Source organism: Bombus flavifrons, chromosome 3 (genome assembly GCF_040668555.2).
Source record: "Bombus flavifrons isolate JBK064 chromosome 3, iyBomFlav1_principal, whole genome shotgun sequence".
NCBI lineage: Eukaryota > Metazoa > Arthropoda > Insecta > Hymenoptera > Apidae > Bombus > Bombus flavifrons.
Window position 1 is genome coordinate 5589997 of NC_138444.1, and position 25525 is coordinate 5615521.

The 25525-nt window shown below is 35.7% G+C and overlaps 4 protein-coding genes across 5 annotated transcripts in view; 2 read left to right on the forward strand and 2 right to left on the reverse strand.

The window, feature by feature from the left end:
• Positions 1-5762, reverse strand: part of Fur2 (furin-like protease 2) — a 421029-nt gene extending 415267 nt beyond the window's left edge. Inside the window, exon 1 of the mRNA XM_069110225.1 lies at positions 5621-5762. The gene's annotated coding sequence lies outside the window, so the exon portion shown is untranslated. The remainder of the gene's footprint in view (positions 1-5620) is intronic.
• RpS17 (ribosomal protein S17) overlaps positions 1-8218 on the forward strand; it is a 63276-nt gene extending 55058 nt beyond the window's left edge. Inside the window, exons 1-3 of one of the 2 annotated variants that reach the window (XM_069110223.1) lie at positions 7187-7343; positions 7618-7769; positions 7935-8218. In XM_069110223.1, coding sequence (XP_068966324.1) covers positions 7341-7343; positions 7618-7769; positions 7935-8175 — 396 coding nt within the window. In that variant the 5' untranslated portion in view covers positions 7187-7340 and the 3' untranslated portion in view covers positions 8176-8218. Of the gene's footprint in view, positions 1-7186; positions 7344-7617; positions 7770-7934 lie in introns of those variants that run through there. The other variant, XM_069110224.1, reaches the window with a different exon arrangement.
• Positions 8219-9352: 1134 nt separating this feature from the next.
• LOC138178407 (ubiquitin carboxyl-terminal hydrolase 3) lies at positions 9353-19156 on the forward strand. The gene is made up of 6 exons (XM_069110222.1): positions 9353-9901; positions 14074-14221; positions 14718-15504; positions 16293-16535; positions 16892-17085; positions 17462-19156. Exons 1-6 carry the CDS (start codon positions 9811-9813, stop codon positions 17622-17624), a joined length of 1626 nt encoding a protein of 541 aa, XP_068966323.1. The 5' UTR covers positions 9353-9810; the 3' UTR covers positions 17625-19156.
• On the reverse strand, positions 19154-24947 carry LOC138178018 (putative uncharacterized protein DDB_G0289263). The gene is made up of 3 exons (XM_069109421.1): positions 24761-24947; positions 19724-23721; positions 19154-19198 (listed from the first exon to the last, which is right to left on the reverse strand). The coding sequence occupies exons 1-3, from the start codon at positions 24945-24947 to the stop codon at positions 19154-19156; spliced, it is 4230 nt and encodes a 1409-aa protein (XP_068965522.1).
• Between the last annotated feature and the right edge of the window lie 578 nt (positions 24948-25525).

Genomic DNA, 25525 nt, shown 5'->3' on the forward strand with positions numbered 1-25525 from the left:
AAAATCCACAATATTTGCCATTTTGTTCTTTCGAAAATTTCTGAAAAACAACGTTACACGTGTAATGGCGTATAGTACAGATTACTTTAAACATGGCTATCGAACTCCAATACGTTCCAGGTAGCTCCGAATTTTCAAATATTAAACAAACTAGTTTTATCTATTTGTGAAAAATTTGAAGGTGCGAGAATCTGCAGAACGCACATGATACACAGGAATTTCGCGTAAAATGCAACGACTTGATAATGAGTTCAATCGGGAGGCAAGATTGCGGAACGATTAACCAGGATTGATAAGCGTCTCGTGATTCCGCGAATGCCACACACAGAAGGGAACGACGTCGCCAACCGTTCGAATAGAATCTACCAATTTTCTAGCAATTAACCACCAGCAATGTTCTTCCCATTCGCAGCAGCAAAATAGAATTCTACGAAAGGGTTGTTCGCGCAAAACCGAGCACCAGCAAACTTCTTTCGACGATCGAATTTAAATAGCGTGTAAAGAACACGGGTGAAGAATAAAGAAGAAGAAAGCTTAGCGAAGAAATCAAGAAAGAAAAAAGCAATGAAATATTCGTCCGATACTTTTTCTTGCGAAAATCTCTTCTTAGCGGAACATTTTTATTCAAGTTCAAATATGAACATTTATGAAATATTTCTCCGTGTATTTTTGCTTTTTGCTTCCTATTTCATATTGAAATCGCATATAGTGAAAAACGCGCCGACTTATGTTTGTTAAAATACGTTAGCACTCGTAATTCGTCTATTAACCACCGCAATTCTTCGTATCTTCTCATTTCTTCTTTAAACTGCTTGTAAGTGGTTTTTGTCTGAACTCTCGCTACATTTTTCGGGTATTTATCGTGCGACAGGTTCATTCTCGTGTATTCTATCTCACATATTTATCTTTTATAGCGCTATGTATATCATCCTGTCATACACTGTGCTTTATAGAGGAATTTCATCATCGTTGGAGAAACGAACGATGAAAAATCTTCTAACCCTCCGGCATTTAACGAGCCATAGTATTTTCATATTCATCCTAGGCTAGTTTATACAATCCTGTGTAAAAATCTTGGGCCACCTACCAAACACTTGCGTTTTGTTTTTATTTTTTCGCGAATGAATATAAAAATACTCGATGTTAATTCAAATCCTCTGATGATTAGATGTTCTTTTTAATGAATATCTAACATTTCCCCGGAAGTAGCTTATCTTCGAAACATCGAATATTACACTCGTATATAATTGCGAGCAGTTTTCAAATGAAACCGAAATCCACAGTGAACGTGTTAAACAACATATTGGTTGCCTCACAAGGACAAAAAAGTGGGAGAGAATGCTTACGATGGTTCAAGGACCGTAGAAAGCATGAGATTTGCAATTCCACGAGTGCTGTTACGTGTAAAATAAAAGCCACCCAAAGCGTCATAACACCACGACAAAATATGAATAGAGATAATATTATACAGGATGTTTAAAAATGAATGCTCTTCGAATGTCAAGTATGAATAAAAAATAAACGTCAATGTACTATTTTCCTTAAAATATATCGAGAATGTGTAATAAAATTTTCTAAGAGAAAAATCTCGTTCTTTTCTCTTTTTTTTTTTAGAAAACTGTACAAATTTAGTTTCTCGTTAAAATTAATCATATTTATGCGCAGCACGAAGGGAGATGTAACTGTTTGTAGTTCAAGAGCTCATTTTACTTTGTTACAAAGCATTGAAAACGCGGTTAAATTGGGGACACACGAACTCCGGCCGACGTGATTTGAATATTGAGTATTCAGACGCTTGAATAGTTCTTTCTTCAAGGCACACAGAACGAGGTATAATTTATGATGCGACTGGAAAGAGGAGATGATGTGATGTAAAACGGCATAGACAAAATGAAGTTTTTGGTACGGCGAAAAGTTTGGTTCTTTACAGGATCTATAACGACAGATCTATAACAAACAAAAGTCTTATATCATTAAAAGGGACTAATATTTCTTTGCTGTTAGACGTCGAAATAATTTGTCATTCTCCAATACAGTTGTTAAAATGTTGTCTAAATGTTACACTTACTGTTACAGATTGTTACCGGAAATATTATTAATAGAAATTAAATATAACGATCTAAACAGCAATGAACGTCGTAGAGCGTTTAGACGATCAATATTGTTGTGAATATTATTGGGAATATTATTGTCAATATTATCGTAAGAGATCATTTAGACGATCAATGTGTATCGTCTACACAATGCTAAAAACCCTGAAATATCGACAATAATATTTATCGCTTGAACGCTTCTTCAGTGTATGTGTTTTGGTAGAACCTGTACAACATGTTTGTGTACATCTGCGAACAACTGTCTTGCGTACTGAATTCAATTACCGATGACACGCGTACTCACCAAGAAGACGCTGATGACGACAACATCGGACAAACACAGGACGGACAGTTTAGCGACAACTACACTAATGAATACGCGAATGGCGATCCGTACACTTCATTAGCATATGCAAACTGCATCAAAAATTGCTAGGACGATTGCTTGCGAATTTTAACGTTTTATTGTTGAAGATTGATACCAATTTGGTTTCCATTTTTCTTAACGGATACAGGTTACGATTTTCACGGGAAATTATTTAGTAACATCTGTAAGTTGTCAAAAAGATTATTAAAAAAATAACAATTTAAAAACAATTAATTTAAAAACGTTAATGAAAAACACTGATAAAGGTAGACTTGCTGGAAACGCGATTTTTGCCGCATATGGAACAATATCGACATTGCAACATTTGCGTCTCTTCTTCTTTACCAAGTGAGGAATAACTTAGCGGTGTATTAAATTATATTTCTTTGATACGAGATATCTCGTTATATTACATTCTAAATATCTTACGTAACGATAATATACGATATTGTAACTTTATTCGAGCTGATTGATATTCACATTTAAATACGGCTTAGTAGCTTATCGTTCGAAGGAGGATAGTAAAATAAAGAAACGTGAATACACGAAATAAGGAGAAATCAAATGGATGAGTTAAACGAACGATCTAGACAAAGACTTAAGACGTTAAAGGATGTTTATTTCCTTGCTCGTGGATTTCTCTGAAATATTCCGTCATTATCGTTAAACTCTACTCGCAGCTATGTGGAAATAAATACGGAAATAACATATCCGATCGAAGATGCATGAAATTAAGATTTATACATAGATATCGCCTGAAGCTGATTTCATTACATAATCTACTTGTCTTTCTGTACCTAATAAATATCCATTTTCAATATTTTTACTATCGTCCTGCAACTCTAGCCCTTTTATTACTTCAAAGTTTAACTAGAAAATTTAATCACAATTAACCTACCAACATCATATTTGCTATTGATCTATCATACAATATATATTTAGCTATCGAAAGAGCAATTGTTAATAACGATGACTTCATAATCAAAAATTCGAAATACCAGTTAAATATATTAAATAATTTCATAAAAAATATTACAAATTATAATACATCACGTTCAAAATTTACATAGACAATCAACCTTCATGTAAAGTAAATCCTCTTCTTCCGTAAATTTACATATTACGAACCTTGCATAACATCTTTATCCTCAATGCTTACTTTAAAAAACAGGAATTATCTTGATAAATCAGAAATTATACAACTTCTTTGGTAATCATCACATCTATACGTTTACTATCATAATGAATAGTATGGAAAAGTAATTAACTAGCAATTAATTAGTAATAATAATGATAAATTCGACATATTCTATATGGCTTTATTATTATACATTATACATATATTCCACACGTTTAATTATTTCAAATCATCTAATACAACCAATAGAGCAAATCATTTTACAACTATTATCTCCAAACGACAGTAACCGTACGTCCCATTATGCAGCCGATAATAAAGTGCTCTTAATACCGACGCTTCACGCACAAGGTCGCAGCCAATCACGTCCGTAAACATACATACTCCAATTTGAAATCTAATGGAAAACGAGAAAATAGAACTGGTAGATATCGACGATCGTTGTATACGTGTGTACACGGTATACCATTACCATATATACCAGTGGCAAGTTGAAACTCGTTCGATCAGGAAAGAGCAGCCTGGAATTTTTTGTCACCAGTGTGGCAAGCTCTCGAGAAGACGAGGTTGCACGCAAACCGGGACGCGGGAGAGAGAAACAAAATTTGTATTCGAGCAAATCATCACAAAATCCGTAATACGTCCGTGGCTCACGAAAATATTAAAACAAAAGTCTGATGTGTGTGTGTGTGTGTGTGTGTGTTATATGAAACATTCTGAAATTTCATCAGCACTATAAAAGACACGACTGTCACGAGTCATGATTGTATCGGTATAATTTAGAAGTATAAAAGTAGATATGTACTGCAAACGTATCGTACATATATTTAAAATTTTTCGAGAGAAGCGAAAAATTATTTGGTATTTTACGAGAAAATTATTTACTAAACACATCATGTTGAGAAAAAGAAAAGACTGTAGGAAACATTGGTCAATATTACTTTTGTAATTTTCTCTTCTTAGTCCTTGAAATACTATTTTGACGGACTTTTTTAACATAAGACTGAATTATTTTGAATTCTGGCACTTTTAACATACATGTGCAATATATTTAGTAAAAAATAAGATGACTGTACAAAATAGAGTTAATAAATAACGCCTTGAGTAAAACTTGGTTCTTATAAGAATCGAAAAAACTAACCTAATCCAACGTTGTTCGTAAATTTTGAACTTTAGTGAGCAGTATACCGCACGAAGAGACATTAAATTTACAAAATTTGTCTTGTTTCTATATATTTTCATCACATTAATGAAATGTGAAAATATTTTGTCTAACACACGTATTCGTAAAGAAATGTTGGAATACTTGGTGAACCACTGTATTTCTGTGAAGGAAACGCGAAACCGTAATTAGTTTCGGGTCAGAAAAGATCAGAGAGAAGCATTAATCGGAACTAAAAGGTTTTTCGAGCCCGCATGATTAGAACGCGACACCGCGATATTTCTTTGGCGACGCATCGTGCATACGATACAAGCCTGCACACACGCATGGCCACAATCATTTTTCGCACGCCACTCGCACTGGCCTGAATTACACACGCGCGCGTGGCTCCGCGAAACGCCAACGCTGCTTTCACAGCCTTTTTTTTCCTCTTATGAGCGCAACGCGTGCACCATTCCGCATGCGAATCACGGTCAGCCTCTATTTTCGACGAAAGTGAAAGAATCGAGATCAACGACCCTACCGCTCACGGAGAAATTCGCGAAAGAATATCGACAGTTAAAATCCGCCTTCTACTCGCCAGAATTCAACCAACGAGGGAAAAAAGCACTAGCTTAATCGGGGAACAACATGAACGAGTTTGACGAAGAGAAAGTCTCTGGTACACGAGGACCTCGAGATGTCAGCTGATAGAAACAAAGACTCAGAAAGAGACCCGTAATTGGTCGTTGAGGATAGACCATAATATACAAAACTATATAATGGAGACACACGCCAATATAAAGAGGTTAGCTGTGAATCACGCGACGTCAATCATCAAACGCAATTCTTTTTTTCATTTTAATAAGAAATACATTTACCTCTGTTTAGGTATCACGCGGCGTTAGGTTCCCACGAAGTATGGTGAAATTTCAGCGGAGTTGCTTGAAAGGTACAAATGTCACCAACTTTGATATATGCACGAAAACGACTATGTTTTGGCAGTGGTTCGCGGCATGTTCTTCCGGCACGAGGTCTGCGACGAGGTTAAATGGACATTGACATGTGCGCGAAAGGAAAACACGACGGCACCCACGCACTACTCGGAGTAAATTGTCAGAAGAACGAGGCCGAACTTTCAAACCAATCCACCGATCATTCCGACCACTACAGGCCAAGTGTAGCACCGCACTGACTGCTCTCGCCGTTCACCAAGGCGATAAACAAACTCGTCGCCTCTCCCTCACGAGTCTACCCTCCTTCTCCTATCAAGTCTCTTACTCTCGCTAAACGTTTACTATCCCGCTTCCGCGGACAAACGCCGACTGTCGTGTGCTGCTGAGCGAAATTTCGGTCTTTCTCGCACTGCGGCGTTAGCAATATGGTATGATCTCACTCTCATCACTCTATTTCACTCACTCTAACATTATACATCTCTGTTACTTTCCCTCCCTCTTCGCTCCTGCTCCGTTTAAGGCACAGTGCTGCCACCATGCTTCGCCCCCACTATCGCATCGCATCACAACTTGTCACCTGGCATTCTTGATTTTTTGACATTTTATGAATGCTCGGTTAAAACTGGGTGATACTTGGTAATCGGGAGCGTTTGTAGTTTCGAAGAAACTGGATGTCACTCGCGAAAAGAGCAAATAAGACTCGTTTATGATGACTCCATGACGCGACAACGCAATGTACGACATGTTTTGAGCCACTGACAGTCTGTACTGGAGCAGGAACTGTATGAAGGGTGGTGGTGCCACCCTACTGCAATCAATTGCAACGTGATTTTGTTTATAGAAAAGAAAATCTTTCGTTTTGACAAGTAAAAATACTCGAACTTACTAATATAATCAATATTGTATTTACATACTGTAAAGCTATTTACAATTACAATTAAATATTTATATAAATATCTATTTAGTTAAATTACCTACATTATCTTCTGTAGAATATATAAAATATTACAAATATTATATCTCTTAAGTAAAAACTTATTAGAATATTATTTTTTAACCTTATTTAAATTTAATTTTAAAATTGGAGTACAAATTTCAAATTTTCTAATTTAATTTTTTTACTTATCTTCTGCAAATACGTAAATAAAATTTCTGAAGATAGACTCAACGTAAGTTCTAGATGTCCCTAGTGTAGCTATTGATCCACGGTCGTATATACAGGTCCCAAAACTCCCGTGATCAAGAATGTCACAATGATGCGGCGATCTGTGTTTCTCTAATCTGCCACCACTGGCGTTGCTGCAGAATAGTCAAAACAATAAACGACACGAAGCCATAATTCTGTGTCCCCTAAAGTGAACATCAATAAATTTATTTATGAATAAGTAATATGTACCTACTTGTAAAGTATTATACAAATTACAAAAAATAATAAAAAATTCACTTGATTATTTCCAACATGTTTTACTTTCTTAAAATAGTTTTGGCCAGTCGACATCAGCGCCCCATATGTGGTGGACAATGCACGACCGTAATGCTATGAGTGAACACGTTAATTCTCCATTTGGCCGTTAGTATTGATAGTTCTTCGTGGCGGTAGCATCTCTCTTCCATTTTCTCCATCTTTGCTGGAACGGTATCCATCATGGTACGTATATTTTGATAAAATCTAGAAAAAAATCTAGAAAGGCAGTAGCAATCCGTCACCAAGTACACAAACAAATTATCTAGCAACATCATATAAATTATTTTATACTGAAAAGTTGAAATATTTACAGTTAAAGTGTATTATAATAGATTGTTATCTTTTGTTACAAATTTTGAGGTTATACGAATGTGTTTAGAGTGTTTTCCAATATTTTGTTTTAAATAAGTGCAAGATAGATTAAATAGCATGAATTGGAATATAAATATGATTTTAGAGTCGCGTCAGGACAAAGACGGTCAAAAAGGCCGCGAAGCTGATCATCGAGAAATACTATACTCGATTGACCATGGATTTTCATACAAATAAAAGGATATGCGAAGAAATTGCTATTATCCCCAGTAAATCTTTGCGAAACAAAATCGCTGGGTATGTATTTACAAAAGTGTATGTTTTGTGTTAAAACATTTTTATGCCAAAAACTAAATCATAATTTGTAGGATTTATTATCCTGTATACTGTAGTGTATTTAATTTCTTATTTAAGTCTATTTCAATTTTTTATTGAATTTCTTTATCCTATTATTCCAAACAGATTTGTCACGCACTTGATGAAGCGTCTGAGGCACAGTCAAGTACGTGGTATTTCCATCAAACTCCAAGAAGAAGAGAGAGAACGCAGGGACAACTATGTTCCTGAGGTGTCTGCATTGGAGCACGATATTATCGAAGTAGATCCAGAAACCAAGGAAATGTTACAAATGCTTGGATTTAACAACATTCCAGGACTTCAACTCACACAATCCCAACTACCACCATATAGCAGACGTTCTTAAATTTATTTGTTTATATTAAATAAGATTGTTAGTATTGCACTTTTGAATAAAACTGCAAGCTGACATTCTAAAAATTTTATATTCTCAAACTGATTTTAACATGTAAACCTGTCATTCTTTCGAGTGTGTTCATATATTGATTTCCTTATGGTAAGTAACAGGCTACTGTAAAATAAAATACATATTGAGAAATATATTAAATTCTACAAGGTAAAATTAATGTAATTGATTATCTGTACTTTGATAGAAGCATATTTCATATCCATTTATAAAGAGAAGATACAAATCAATTTTAATGTTAGGTTTTGAAATATGTAAATGGTAGAATGTGAAAAGTCGGCCATTTTAATCGAACTTCGTTCTGTACTGTTATATACATTATAATTTATAATAGCTTATTATTAAAATTAACTTTATCGTTTACTTTTTCCAATATTTTAATTAACAACATTATTGAAAGATATTAATATTAAATTGCTTCTTACATTATTTTTACACATAAAACGAATATTTCGATCAAACAATTTGTCAAATTCATATTAAACAATTTATTATTTTGCATTAAATTATATATGGTAGAAATAATCGTAACGTTATATTCAGAGTAGCAGAAGTAGTAAAAAATGTTAGTATCGCGGAGGTTCAACGGTATCGATTTCCCGCTCCAATTATAATTATATATCAAAGTTATGTACAGTGCATTTAAAGCATATATACATACTCTCAACGACATCAACCATTTTTGCCTTCCCTTGCACGAAGCTCGTCATTTTAATCGCAAACATAGAAGCTGAGTAATCCTATCTCTCGTATCGTATTTATCAGCGATATCGTAGCTCAAATTGCGAAAAGCCAAGGTACCGCATCGAATAAAGTTTATTACTTCGAAGTTTATATAATATTTTGCAAGAGATAACGGGGCTTAATATGCACACGACTGCATCGACGCGACAATGAAATGCATCGTCGCCCTTCCAACGGCACCCACGCGGTTGAGCCGGACCTGGACAAGTTGTTCAGAGGCTGCGCGACCTAGCACGATCCAAGGCTAGGTAGCCTAGCACAACCTGGTGAACCAGACGAAGTTAAGAAGAAAGAGGAAGAGAAACGGAGAGAGTAGCTGTAATCGCACGCCTACGAATGTTGAAACTCTCGGGAGCAGGGAGGAGAGACCGTATAACCGGCGAGTCAGTCGACTATTAGTGGTCTGTGACTCTGGAGGTAGCCCGACCACCGCAGAACCGAGCCCGACGCAGCTCGGTTGCGTTCGGTCGGTAGTCGGGGCCAGTCGGGCGCTCCACTGCTCTTTTCGGTCTGGTCGTTTTCCTCAGTCCGTCGTCGTTGCGCATCGAGAACAGTTGCACCCTTTCTTTTTTTCGCTTAAAGACATACAACGAAATAGTCAAGCCAATCTTCTTCGCGCTATGTGACAGATATTACGGGGCACCAAGAGTGTACCCCGCCTTCTCTGAATATCATTCCCATCCTATCCTTCCTGCTCTACCTTGCCACTACACATTCTCCTTTGCCCAAAGAGAGAGAAAGAGCACACGTTGTAAACGCAGGCACGTACGTACGCAGGCACTCGCCGACGAAGGGGCCACGAGGGCCCCGTGGAATCGTGCCTAGGAAAACATGGAGTGTCCACATCTTGCTCAAAGCGTCCAATTCGGCGGTAACGACGTAGAAGCGAATTGTACGAAGGATCTACCGTTCGTCTGTGCAGGTAGGATCTTATAAAGAAACCGTACCGTTATCCTTCTTAGCAGATTGAAAGAAAAAGATGTATTTAGAAAATCGAAACCTAGCCCCCACGAGATCCTTTCTTCTCAAGTTGGATTCTATTTTGCACTCCTTTCTTGCTCGAGCCCGATCTTTCCTTCACCTCTATTGTCTCCCATCTCCTTTTCTCTCGTTTCTTTTGCGTTCTTTATCCCCTGTGTTCTCGGTCTTGCTCTTTTTCTCTCCCCCCGCCTCTTTCTTTCTCTTCCTCTTTCTCTCTTTACCTCTCGTGACCGCGGCCCCGGCCGTTCCTCTCGCGGCCTTGAGCCGTCGTAGCCGACAAGATGAAGCGAACCATTTCTCTATTTCCCTATAAAGATATTAATGCATGTTTTTTATGAGAGAGGACACGAAAGTACACGTTTACGTTCGCTTTCTGTATTTCACGGTCGATACACGCGAATATCGATGATACTTATGGACGCACGACTCCTAGTACTATTTGTATGTATTGTGAATTGAACTCCCAGCACGAATATGTATAGTACTTACATCTCTCCTCGATACACGCGAATGTGTATGTGCCAATACGTATGAATGCGAGACAAACCTATACGCGCGTGTACGGTTGTACGTGAAAGTCCACTCCTCTTCTTCATGTATACATGTATATATGTAATATAGTATCTATGTGTGTGTGTGTCCTCCGTTCATGGGTGTCTCTCCACGGACCGAACAAGAGCGTCGTGGACGTGCGCGTGTGCATCGTCCTGCTGGGAGTTCTCAGTATGCGGCGCGGTCGTCATTGGAAAATCAATACCAGACGGCACTAATCAGCTGGCCTGAGATCTGTCATTAGAACTCGCCTGATAAACGTGTTCATCGTTTCACCTTCTTCGTTTTTCCTAATTTCTTCCATTTCCGCTTGTCAACTTGCATACATTCACATTCTCAAGTATCATCATCTGAGAGATACATTTGAAAATCAATGAATAGAATAATCTAGTGAATACTTCTTCCTTGTTTGAGATTTGAAATTTGTTTTCTCGTCTGATATTTTTATACCTATTCTCTATAGTCATTGTCTTTGATACTATATTTAAAATAAACACAATACTTTTATTGCATACATTTAAATCTCTCTTGCCCTATGTGTTCTCCCTTTTAAGCTGATCTTCGCTGTAGACGGAAAATTTCATAATACAGACTCGATTCGTTCTGTTCGATAATCGATGCTGCGCTACGCCGTCTTTTTTCTTTTAGCGACCTCTTACAGTAGAACAGGCTGGAAGAAACGTTTCACCAAGATTCGAGTCATTTAATTGCAACGTATTCTTTCAAGAAAATCTGAAATTTCATTTTCTTGATTTTGGTATCCTTGATCTTTCAGGATCGAGAAGAATCTATTGAATTCGCGAAGCATATTTATCTCTTGTTTGAATATCCGAGCGAGAAAGAGGAGAAAGGAGGGAGGGAGAGGGAACAATAGTGGAACAAAACAAAACATGCATAGTCAAGGAGAGAGTATTTCAAAGGTGTATTAGCGCGACCGATGAGTCAGACTAGCGATGTTTTTTTTTTATTATTTGATTCGGGTTAGGTTGTATTTCGGAGTTTTCCGAATTTGTCAAGAGAGTCAACATATACAAATATCGTTGAAATGATACTCCCTGCGTCGCGTCGTCGTCTCTCCCGAGAGATCGTTCACGCTCAACGAATCGCAAACATATCCAGGTTGCAAGATCAATTTAAATATCTTGCAAGGAGAGTGACGCTGGTAAAAATTACCAAGCCCGACTCTGGCGCGAGTCACGCAGGAGAAAAATCGTCCCTCGTGGGCTATAAAAGAACCCCATGTTCCACACCTTCCCCTCCCATCCCTCTTCTGCCTCTTTTCCTGCGCTGCAAGCTGGTTCGGGTACGACGTTGCAAAATCGATAACGGCGTCGTTGCTAATCGGATGCCTCGATACGAGTCGTATTGCTCGGGAAACGAATTTTTCCCTCATCGTTCCTTTTTCTTCTCCCGGGATTGCACCGAACCGAAGACTCTGCTGGTGCATGCGTTTGTCGCCTTTCTTTATCTTTATCTGGTTCCGTCGCTTGGACAATGCGTCGACGAAATTCTTCAACGACGCAACACGCAGTAGGCGTGGCGAATCGTATCGTTCGTTACCAACCAGCGAAAAAGAGACGCAACGATATGACAAAAGAGACGGATGAGTAAAAGGATGGATACGTGGCTCGTTAGATGATTGTTGGTTACCCTGCCAGCTTTTTTTCGTGGTTCACGTGATACACCTCTCACACCAATGAAATGGTCAACGATTGGTTGTCTTTCGAGTTTAGGATTTCTCAGACTACCTGTATGCAACTCTACCGACGATTTTTATTTGATTTTGACCTTAACTGCACTGACGTGATCTTCCAAGAATACAGCGTGATGCGCAACGTATTTTTACATCAAATTGAGAATTATTACCCACTTTGAAATATTGAACATTCGATAGACTTGGCTCGATTGGATTATCTTTTTCCATCGATAATGAAACTTTGATTATAATCTAACAAAACTTACGTTGGTCTCTATGATATTTTAGTTTAATAATATACACATATATGCAAGATATAATACCTGATGTTCCAAATTATCATTTGCAGGTTATCAACTCATTTTAAATTTCGATGTAAAACTATATTTGTACATTTGAACTTTATGCGCAAAAATATTTTTTCTGTTATATAAATATAAGAAAAATTTTGTTCTATCTTAAGATGTATCATAGTATTGTTTGAAATTTATAAAAATACTGAATTCAATAGTTATGCAATCTCAAGCAATATTTCTGAACAATCTTGTTCCAATGTATATAACGTGTAATTAAAATTCCTAGTACATTTTACAAAGAAATAAAACAATATAATTTGCACAGGGCGTGGGGTTATAATAATTCTTACACGAGATTGCAAAACAAATGGGTGTGTACAGGGATACGTGCTTCTAGAAGATTGGATTTCAGTTGGCCTACCTATGCGATATCTCAATTTTCATGTACTCGTGCTTTTTTACCTTTAGCAATTTTACGTCTTTCTCTTTTATTCTACCGTTGCAAAGTTTATTTAAGTAGCTAAAAATAGTCAGGTATCGAACCAAGCAATCCAAAATAAAAATGATCGAAATCGATTCAATTGCATGGGCGTAGAATTTTCGAATTTTCTTTCGAATTTAGTAATTTCATTATCGTATTTAATTGCTGAAATGTATATTCTTGGTATGGGATCAATTAACTTGACAGACGTCTCCATAGATTTTACGCGCTTTTAAAATCATAGATACGTCATGGTGCTGAAAAAATATACGTATGAGGAAAGGGAAAAAAAGAAATGTGCATGCAAAATCTCAAACTTGATAGCACTGCGAGACATTTTGCGATCGATCGACTGCAAAGGGGGTGTGTCGAACAGCCTTCCTCCCATTCACCCTGGTTTTACGCGATCTCTTGAGAATTACGTAAGCCGGGACGAGCCAAGAAGATAGTACACCGACTTGGGACTTATATTATTTTGTAATGATCGCCTTTTATATTTCCTGAATGCACTAACTTTAAAAAATTCTAGGAATTTTCCAAAAATAGCTGTAGCTAGGGTAAAATCCAAAAATATCGAATTTTGGTAGAAACTCGTTCAAATTTACGAAAATCGGAATTACAATACATATAATGTATGATATTTACATTATTCTCGGGGTCACGTAACTATGAACAAAACTTAGATTCATAAAGACTAAGATAGTAAGCTGTAACGCGTTACAAATAACGCACCATTTTTATAGTATGAAAATCGCCATTATTCTAAATATCAGCTAAATAAGAACAAGTCAGAATCAATCGCAAAAAATTAAGTTCAGAATCAATAAAATAAGAAATTCTAATTTTTAAGAGTAGAATTTTCTACAATATTTATACCTCAATTCATACCTTCGGTTTGAAAAAATAAAAGGGTGAGATCCTAGAAATGAAATATGTATAGAATTCGACCATTTTGAGAAACATGGCTTTCAATCTCTGTTACTCGTTAATTTTATATCGTTTGCAGTTTTAACACAGAACGATAACATTTAAACTAGAATGCATAGCAAGGGCAATGTTTTTATCAAGTGCTTTGTTATTGTCGATAGTATGTGGCACTGAGAAAAGTACGTGGCTCTGTTTGTACTGTGGAGCCATTCACTGTGGACGATATGTGGCAGGCCATGCATTACAGCATCACGAAGAAAATAATCAGCACTGTGTTTGTATCGACTGTGAGAACCTGGCAGTATTCTGGTAAGTTAAACCCTTCGCTTTCGCCATTCTTCGCGACACAGATCGACGGTCCGAGTCTTCTTCGCGTCAGTTGATACGATTTTTAATCTCGCCAACATGCCTCTCCCTCTCTATCATTTTGTTTGTTAGCGGCAGCCATCTTTATTAATATTAGCAGCAATATGTTAGCTCGACCGGTACAACAGTCTCAGAAACCATAAATAAATTTTTTCCAAAAACAAATCTTGTCTTTCTCTTTTCCATATTCAATTGTTGGTTTATAACCCAAATCTCAAATTTTATAAGTATGTAATTAATATAGACCGTAATACCTCAAATTTGAGGTTTCGTGTACCATAAAGAATGGTTGTATTTAGCCATAACGCGTTAAGTCGTAAGTAGTCATTCATCAAATATTCGATATCAAGAAAATAAAGAATCCACCCACAAACCCTTCAATTAATTAATAGCACGCCGATCCTGACTTGTCAGCACTTACAAAGGCATTCATTTTCAGTTACATGTGTGACGAGTATGTAATTAACGACACGACGAGCGGCCAAATTGAGAAGATACGTCGCGTCACATTTCGCAAAGATGAGCACAAGGAGAATGAGGAGAATTGGAACACGTCGCCGTCTACGACGCCGTCCTCGAGGAGAGAGAACAGTGACGATAACGACGCGGATGCCCTGTGGAAAGCGGAAGTGGTCGTAAGGAACCTCCGACCGAGAACAGCGCGGAAGAGGCTACACTCGTTGGATGGCACAAGCGGGGACAATCGGCCGGTGACCAAGCGTAGGAGCTCCAAGATAACCAAAGAGAAGAAGGTCGTCGGCCTGAGAAATCTCGGCAACACCTGTTTTATGAATGTTGTGTTACAATCATTCAACAACATCAGCCATTTTTGCGAGTATCTCACGCAGATGCCATGCCTAGAGGGCATACCATTCGACGAGCCGCCCACACATAGAGGGCGAATCGTCACGCCTGGTCGAGCAAAAGAGTTTATGAGTGACGCCTTACTCGCGGAAGAGCTCAGGAAGGTACTCCTTGGTTTGAATCTTGGTGGCTCAAATGGTCAAGCCATTTCGCCCGAATGCCTTTTCCTTGTCATCTGGAAAGTCGTACCAAGATTTCGAGGCTACCAACAACAAGACGCTCATGAATTTCTTACCTACATGTTGGACAGACTGCACACCGAGCTCTTGCAATTGTTGCCCAGACTGGGACACGAACCTCTCGGTCTGCGCGGCAAGCAGAGCATCGTCACAGCCGTGTTTGGAGGCACCCTTCTTAGCGTGGTAAGTCGTAGGATTGTTCAAGGAGGAAGCTCTGTTTAACCCTCGGTCACCGATGATCAAACGCTTTGTGGCTGGATGATGCTGTATCATTCTGATGTATAACATACACTTTATGTATGGATTTCGAAGAAATGTTCTATAATAAATGATTCTAGAGCTATTGTTATTACACGAGGAATTTATTCCACTATATATAAAAGTTCTAAATTTGGTAATACATATTGTACTGTATCGTACTGTTTTAAAGTCTTTCAGAAAAACCAGAGATGATGTATTTAGAAGCTCACAAAAACACATAATGTTGGCAAAAAGAAGAGAAAGAAAAGACAGTGATTAAATATTATTTTTGTAATTTTGTGTTCTTAATTTATTGCTTAATTTATTTTGGTAGTCGAATCTTAGAATATTCTTGTTAAAAACATTTTAATTATGAAAAAAGTGTACACAAAAGAATTATTTTTAAGAAACTTATTTTATTATCAAATTTAAGAAGGTATAATTCCACTATCTCAAAGCTCTATCAGCATTGTTTATTGCATATAATACCAATGTCTACTTTGGTATTCTACTGGTGCCTACTTTCTATGCATGACACAACTTGTATCAAAATGATCCGGCACTCACCAGGCGAGGGTTAATGCGTTTCCGGTTACATTTTATTATTCCAATACGAAATGACGAGAGGGAGTGCCCTTTCCGAATCAATATTGTTTTGGAGAGTCATTTTATTATTCATTTTCTTCTTGGGAGAAGCGCGGACAAATTATGGATCGCGTTTCCTCGCGCAGGTCCACTGCATGAACTGCCGTACAGATTCCAAGACGCACGAGCCCTTTCAGGATCTTTCACTGGATATACCGGACAGATTGCAGAGACGAACGAAAGAACAGGAAGAAGTATGCAGTCTCACGTACAGCTTAACGAGATTCTTCAAAGTCGAAGAGCTGGCCGATAGCGAACTATACTTTTGTGACAATTGCATGGGGAAACAGAGATCCACCAAGAGGTTCTGGATACACAGGCTGCCTAATGTTAGCATACTCTTATTAACTATTTCATTTAGAAGATATTTAGAAATATTTTTATAGAATATATTTTCGTTTTGTTTCGAAAATATTATAATATATTGAATCTCTTTACGTTTCATTACTTAGTGTATAAATGTATATTTCTATTTTGTATTGATTACATTATTAATTTTTACAGTTCAATACACACTTTATTGTCTGTAATTTCAAAATATAATGATAATCTGTAATTCTCTAAATGAAATACTTTTAGAATATTTATTATAATATTCGTCTCCATATATTAACTTATAAATTTTCTTATAATATTTTCTTATAAATTTTGTAATATATAGTTTAACAATTCTATTTTATTTTAGGTGTTGTGCCTTCACATTAAAAGATTTAGGTGGTGCAATTCCTATCGCTCGAAGGTGGACACACAGGTGGATTTTCCGATGAAATCACTTGATATGTCTGCATTTACGGTGCGTGGCGTGAGTGGAACGAAATTGGGCGCTTCAAATAGTCACTTATATGACTTAGCTGCCGTTATTGTACACCACGGTTCAGGGTATGCTCAAACGTATTTTTTTATGTTAATTCTACATACAAACTCATATATTAGATCATCAAAATCAGACTCATTCATAATTTCTTTCAATGAGTCAATGTATACACAATTTTATATTCTGGTAAAAAGTTATCGAATTAAATAAAATCTGTAAATTATGGATTCAGAAACATATATCATTATATCCATTTTAAGATGGCAATACACCACAAGCTAAACGTATATTATATTTGTTTGTATAAAGCAAAATTCAGTATGTTTCATCAGTCTTATAAGTATTCCATAATTTTTACATTGTAAAATCAATGTTTTCATCTATTGTATAACAGAGCTATGGTATCTATTTTGAGAATAAATATTGGAATATCCATTTTAGTGCTGGAACTGGACATTATACTGCCTTCGCTGTTCACGACGGACAATGGTTTCACTTTAACGATAGCTCTGTACGACCAGCAACCACGGACGCAGTCGCCAAGTGTAAACCCTATATTCTGTTTTACGTGCGGAAAGAATTCTCCATTCCACCTCCCTTGTGACGTCGTTTCCCCAGTCAGTCCCGTCCTGATGGTGCGAGCTTCAACGACGATGACCATGAACGAATAAATAAGAAGTAAGAGAAATTCGAACAGACGAAGTTGAATGGTGCATATGCTAAAAGGGCCAAATGGGAGAAATCAGAAGACTTAGACAAGTTTCGCGAAGTTTCTAAAAGAGGAAGGAAGGAAACACCCGTTTTCGATTTTTTCGTTTAGTATGATTAAATATAGACTTTGGGTATGTTTTGTTAATGATAAGCGATAAACATGGATTTCATAGAATTTCAATCGACATATTTCTTATAAAAAAATCTCAACATCGTATAGTATCTAGATATTATGACGTTTAGCACGATGTACGAGTATGATATTCGACTCCTATCCTCATAGTCGTTCGAAGCGAAACCAAACTTTCATGTGTTCGCGAATGAGCGACAATTAATTAGTTTTTATTTAATACGTATCGTTTCTATTGATTTCAGTTCCTTTTCTTTTATATAGTTATTGATTAAACGGTAAATTGATTGATAGACAAAAAGAACGTTAGCAATGTATGCTGTGCATATCGATCAGTTGTTTTTGTGTACGTACACGAACATGTAAGGATATACATTGCGTGAACCGAGAGCTTCCATTCCTTTTTTAGAAACGGCAGAAGGAAGAGAAAACTAAGAACGAAAGAAAGAAACAGCGTACTCTCGAGGCAGATCGCGGAAACGCATTGCCTTTAAAGTTGGTTTCCTTTATGCTCCTTTTCGCCGGTCTCTCTCGGTGGTCGTTGACCACCTCTCTTCATCGAATCGATTAAAGCTCCTCCTGGCCACATAGCGGAATAACGCGTAATGCGTACCTCGTATTTATAGTTTTAAATTAAAACGAAAACGACTGGTCTTCTCGGTAGATAGATTTTTTTCTAGGCTTAGAGCGACATCATCGTTATTTCGAGGGAGCTGGTAAGCGAAAATACCATATAGAGCCAACCAACTCTATTACTTCGAAAAACATGTTACCTTCATCCTTGGATACTTAATACATACACATGTGCAGATACGTCATATACCCATGCGTACACACGACAGACCCATACGTACGATTATCATTCGAGCATACACATACGTGACTACCTATACGCGAATCGTTTACATGTCTGTTGACAAAATACACGTATGTATGCATGTATGTATATAAACACGTTCTCTCTTATTCCCTGCCACTCCTTTTTCCCCACGATTCTCGACGGCTCGACGGCTCTTATGTGATTATTTAAAGACTTATTTTTTCTATAATGGTAACGATAATAACGATAATAAGTTAAAGAAAGCGTAGCGAAAGAACGTTTTATTAAGGCGATAAACTCGATAAACGCGCATCTTCAGCAAAGATTCACTCGTATGCAAAGAAGGGAAAGCAAAAAGAATAAAAAAAGTAAAAAAAAAGATGTAAGTAAGTGTGCAACACTAATATTGAGAATAAATGAGATATGTATGAACGACGTATAAATAAAGAATATGAACGACGATATCATACTCCTATTTGTCATGACTCTTGTTATTGATTTTCGATATATATTTTGTCTGCAAATATTCACAATTAAAAAAATGTTCATATAAAGATGAGTCAGAAAAGACTCAAATTGTGTAAATGAGTTAGAACAATAATCGAATACATAATTCTGCAAGTATATACATATAGATAAAAAAGTATCTTGAAGTTTGGCTAACAACTAAAACAAAATTTCCAAGTTAATTTGCAATCATTTGTTAATCGTTTATGTATGTACATATATAATTATAAAAATTCAACAAACATTCGTTCTACCGACAGAGCATGGGATACAAGTGTCAACCTTTCTTTTTCTGTAATGACATACGAGATCTCTTCTTTACCGACGATGAATTGTCATTTATTCTTGACCGATATTTGGAAATCGAACCAAATGAGATCGGTATGATCATTCGATAAAATCGTAAACAAAAACATCCGCTTTGCGCATTTCTATTTCTTCTAGTACGTTCAAAATTTCTGTTCTTAATGGAATCATTGCAAACATTTTCGTCTAATTTCGATGTCATGGTTAGAGAATTTGCACGAAATTTTACCCGATTCTTTCGTTTTTCCATAGAAACATCTTGTTTCTGTTTCTCATTTTTCGGAACAAACGCTTTAGTAGAGGTCTCTGGCGTTCCTTGCGTGCTCTTTACAAAAAATACCGAGTAAGGATTTTTTAATTTATCCTCATCTACTTCATTCGCTATTTCTACATTTTTCTTCCCCTTTTTGTGATTAGAATTCTTGAACGCTTGAACCCACAAATCATCACGATCATAGCGTCTGCAAGGATTTTCAATACTCGACAGTCTATTTTTACTACTTTTCGTATTAGACAAATTTTTGTTATAAATTATTGACGACTTTTCGTCTGGAGAGTCAGGACTAGGTTCAGGATTACATAATTTTCCTTCCAAACTCTCGTATATTTTAAATTCCTGTAAAGCTGACGATTCTGAGCAATTCGAGCTCTCGCATTCTTCTTGATAATCTCGATTTTTGTAAATGACGTTAGTTACCTTCGTCGGTCCAATTCCGTTACTGCATCTTTTCGGCTTTTTCCATCTGGCAGAAATTTTTTTTACTAGTCCTTTCATCCCAGAAGATTTTAAGTAACGATTCTCCAGTTCTGTCTGCACCATATAACTGATAATATCCGCGGGTGAATCCTCCAATGCATAACCGGCCAATCTAGTTATACTCGGGTGCGTGTCTAACCTGTACCTTCTATCTTCCTCGTCTTCGTCCAGGTTGCCTAGTCGACCAGGTACCTTGAACTTCATCGAGGCGATGCTCGTTTTTTCCGAAATCGTGAAAGGAAATCTGTCTTGACTCTTTTTCTTAAACCGTGGTGAGTCTCTTGATTTGTCGTAGCGCAGCTTCGACATCGAGGAAGAACCTGCGAGAGTAAATTGTGGAATTTCATAGAATTTCTCTGTAAAAATTGCGGTAGTATCTGATTGAATAGTTCTTGTTTGTTCGGAGTTTAGATTTCTTCGAATCTGCTCGACTGCTAGTTTTTCTAGCGAAAATCGAAGCTTGTCAGTAACTTTTCTTGGTTTGATTAGTTCTTCGTCCTCTGCAGACGTGTTCAAGGATTTAAATTTTCCTGAGTCTTCGATCAGAAACTCTTGGCAACCACCGTCTCCTATTTGATTCTTGAATAAATTTGTTTTTCGTTCTTCGGTGATTTTTTCGAAACATTCTCCTTCGTAAGTATTATTTATATGTTTATCTCGGTAACTTTCTAAAGGAAAACTGGTAGATATATTTCTTGGAGAAAAAGCATTAAATTCTTTAGATCTCTTTGGCTCTTCGATCTCTTTTACCGATTCTCGCGTATCGTAAGGTGACGAAGTTTCTGATTCATTTTCTGAAGAAATATTTTGCTCGAGAATATTTTGTTCGTTTTTCTTTTCAGACTTTTTTGGATTATCAGAAAAATTCAAGGACCTAAAAGTGTCTATCGTGCAACGATTAATGGAAGATTCATCACAATTTTGATTCTCTTTTCTCGCAGTTTTTGATTGAGCGTCTTCCAAAATTACATCCGATTTTTCCACACTATCCGACTCATTTTTGATACTCTCCAAATTGAAATATTTTTCTTGTTCTTGTGACTCTATTTTCATAGAAGATTCCGATATAATCGCATAATTTTTCATAAAAGGTGAATTTTCATGTGATGTGGAAACAGATTGAAGATTTTCAAGTGACGAGGAATTGCTTCGAAAAGTTTGTCTACTGGAATTTCTTGGACTAATTATTCCTTTATCACTTTCATTAAATTTGCTTCGAATTGATAGCTTGCTTCTATTACTTGGTATTTTTATAGGTATCTTAGATTTTATACTAAGAGATGATCTGCAAGATATTGTAGATGTTAATTTACTTCGATTCTCATCGGACTTCGAGAAACGTACATCCATCGATAAATTATTTTCGGAGGATCCTAACCTAAAAACTGTCTTACTATCAGTACAGGATTCGCTGCAAGTATTTCCAAAAATATCTTTCGCTGCTTGTTGTTTCAAGGACGCGTTTGACAACGCTATGATCAAAGCATTTGGATCTAAATGTCTCTCTGAACAAACTTTACTGTTTGGTGATGTTGAGTATGATATTTCTCGTGAATTTAAAACTAGAGTTGGTACGTTTATGAATTCTTGGCTATTGACAATTTTGCTTTCATGTGAATTATGTGTTCCTTGGCTATTCATGATAGATTGTGGTGAACAGCAATTTTCTCCGTTTTGTGACAATTTTGTGAAGTCGCTGATGAAAAATTCTCTAAACGAAGAAGCTGTACTTTGATTTTCGCTTGCATTAGATTTAAATGGCGGAGAGGTGATATTTTTTAGCTGAGAAACATTAATTTCATTGTTATCGCAATTTAATATACATTTCGATATCGCTTCCTTGAATCCTTGTCCATTATCAGCATTTGAAGAAAATTCTGAATTGTTATTTGAGCCATTTCCAAATATTGAATTTTGTACAATAGTTTCTGGTGACGCTACACTTTTTGGAGTTGAAGTAAAGTTTTTATTTTGAGAAGGATTGAAATACTCATTTGTCACAATTTCTCGTTTGTTTTGATAATGAATCTTCTCACAATTAGTATTTTCATTAGAAATCTTTTCACAGGTAATGAAAGTTTGATTTTCACACAATTTAAAATTTGGAGAATTAATATATTTCTTTGCGATTATTTCTTGTTCATTTTGATCAAAAATCTTCTCACTACTTTGTTTAGCATTTTCATTATAAATATTTTCTTCAAAATTTACCATATTATTAGATAAAGTTTTAGAAATTTCATTTTCCAGAATGTTTGCGGGCATATTGGGATAAATCGGGGTTTCAAACACAGATCGTGGCGATTGTAAGCATTCTTTATTGTAGTCACGAATTTCTTGCCTAGCAGAAAAGAACATTGGCTCATCTACAGTTTCGTTCATATTTTGACCACAATCGCTTCTTGAACTGCCCAATTTTCTATAAAAAGACCTTTCACGCGGTGTTTTTCTCAAAGAACCTAAAGATACGAATGTTAAAGGTTCATTTAAACCCTGCTGTAATGTACTTCCACTGAAATCATTCCTCGATGAATTAACAAATGTTTGGTTAGACGACCTTTCCGAAGATAAAGATAAATTATCGTTTAGATTTTGTATGTCCAAATTATTAGTACATAAATTTGAAGAAATATCAGTTTCTCGTAGCGTAAGAGGCATTAAACGATCAATTTTATGACTAGAACCAATTCTGTCCGACATAACCTCAAAATTGGAATCTGCCTCACTGCCTGAGCTAAGATTCTGCAAAATTACTCCACGACAAGGTCTATATTTATTGAGTAAAGAACTTTTCAACGAAATTGGTGAAATTGGTTGTAACTCAATTCTATTTTTCGGTAAATTTTCGCAAGATGTATCAGGATAAATATGGTGGAACACGTTTTTTTGAGATCTAGAAGAATCGTTATTTGTCTCTTCCTGTTGATTACGATATAATCTTGCTGATAATGATGAATGTCGTTGAGTATTATTTGTTAACATTTCGATTTCTACCGATGGATGTTGCACCGAATATTTTTCTGACATTCCTTTAACTTTATTTTCGATCACTGAACTTTTATTTGATGTTTGGCTGTTACTGTTGACTGAATTGTCTTGTAAGTCGGAAGTGCTGATTTCACTGGGATTCGAGACAACCATATTTCGATTTGTTTTATTTTCGAGATGAATTTTCGCCCTTCTTCGCACTCGTGCGTCTTTTGATTTGAAATCGCCAAAAGACCTTTTGGGAAATATTGTTTCCTGTTCTTCTGTTTCTTCGTTTTCTTCAATTCGGTTGCTTGTTTCGTGGAAATAGAAATCTCGTTTTCGGGATAGACGACGGCTGATGTTAATTACGCGACTAGCCAGACGTGTCGCTTCATTTGGTGATGGATGATGCTGAAGACGCTTCTTAAGATCGGATGGCGAACTTCCTCCGGAACTGCTATCGCTTCCCGTGTTCTCTTCGTCTTCGTTAATCGAATGATCTAATCATTAGGATTACATAAATTTTATTTATTTTAGGTTCGAAGCATAGAAAAATTCTTCACAGTTAAAATCATTTTCATTTAACTTGTATCTTATTATACATTACGTATATTATATATTACGAAAAATTTTACTCTAAAGTTTGTGCATTCTAGAGCAAGATTCTACTAATTATATTATTGATTATATAAATATAAAATGAATATGTCATTATATATACGCTACGAAGACCTTTGGGATGACTCTACATTGTTAAATGACAATATTATGTATTTAAGGGTTAAAAACGATTTTAATAACTCTTCAAAAAGATTTATTAAATAATTTTTCAATCTGTATTCAATGTTTCAAAGTTTTAAAGTCTCATTTTAGCATTTTAGTGTAGTTTTGTCATGAAATTTAGTGATATATAGAAGTATGTATAATAATATTTAGAAAGGTTATGTAATGGATGTTTTAATAATTTTTAAAAGTTAAAGAATTTTGATCAAAAATATAATTTGTTTTTCAATTCAAAAACATTACCTGCTAATATGGATTTTTAAGGATTGACTACTTTGCATTTAAATTTTTTGTTCGCTGAGAACAATATCAGTTGCCGCTCTAAAAATATTACTATCACGTCATTAACTTAATTCGATGATAAAAATGTCGATATTCCTTGAACTTGCGACGTAAAAGAGGAATGCCAGAGGTTATGAGATAGAAAATGAATTAAAAGTATTTTCAATCATTCGATTATTGTACATATAAAATATTATGATTCGACTTAATTATATTTAATTATACAATTGTATAATTATATAATTATAATTATATAAAGTGTCATAATTGAACCTTCCAAAAATTGATAATGATTCAGAAAGAAATTAAAAATAAGATTCGCCTGAATAATAATAAAATTTTGTACTTAAAAATTATAACTACACACTGACGTTGTTATTAATTATAAATTAAAATGAGAAAATTAAATAAAAGATGAGAATGAAGCTTTAATAGTAACAGTACATGTAAAATTGGAGAAAATAAAATTCCTACCAGCAGAAGATAAAGGGCTTGGTGTCTTCACTTCTTTCACTTCTATGTTCTCCAGTATCCTGTCGTCATCTAACATATCGGATCCGTTGAAAACATTCTGCCGATTTTTCATACACGGAGTATTAAAACAGGTTAGCAGAATATTTAAATTACTCTGTGCATGACACAAAAAAACATAAGAAGTCATTCTGGTTAACGAAACAACTAAATCATGGATACCTCTATTTGAATCTAGTATTGTAATTGATATTATAAAATTCTATTTCTTTTAAATCTTTCTATTAGTCAGGTGTTTTTAATTATAATATTACGAAACAATAGTCTTTAATAAGTGTAAATATTTGAATTTCTTCAACCTTATTTTTATTCGATAACATTTTTTTATAATTACATAAATATAATTAGATAGTTCGTGTGTGATGATACGAAGTTCCATAAAATACGAAATCTATAATTTATTTTATACCTTGTTTAATTTTCTGATCGAATGTTGTTCTTCTTCGAAATATTTAATAATAATTAAATATCAATTGTACTAGTTGAATATATGTATTTTCTTAAGTGACGTCTGTGATAAAATCATATTTGATATCTGGAATGTGTTATAATAACGAATTTCCAAAAGGTAGCGCCACGTATGCAACAAATTTTATCAATTTTAACAGATATTTTATTTACCCACTGACAATAAAAGATCTGCAATAGATCATTTAAAAGAGTTATAGAATCGTTCTATGAAGTTTTCAAAATCAGGATAACAATTCA

Coding starts and splice junctions, on each gene's coding strand:
- LOC138178407 (XM_069110222.1), top strand. CDS start 9,811: ATGGAGTGTCCACATCTTGCTCAAAGCGTCCAATTCGGCGGTAACGAC. Junction 9,902..14,073: donor TCTACCGTTCGTCTGTGCAG/GTAGGATCTTAT, acceptor TATTGTCGATAG/TATGTGGCACTGAGAAAAGT. Junction 17,086..17,461: donor ATTGTACACCACGGTTCAGG/GTATGCTCAAAC, acceptor TATCCATTTTAG/TGCTGGAACTGGACATTATA.
- LOC138178018 (XM_069109421.1), bottom strand. CDS start 24,947: ATGACTTCTTATGTTTTTTTGTGTCATGCACAGAGTAATTTAAATATT. Junction 23,722..24,760: donor AAGCCCTTTATCTTCTGCTG/GTAGGAATTTTA, acceptor CCTAATGATTAG/ATCATTCGATTAACGAAGAC. Junction 19,199..19,723: donor TGGAAAAACGAAAGAATCGG/GTAAAATTTCGT, acceptor GAATATTTGCAG/ACAAAATATATATCGAAAAT.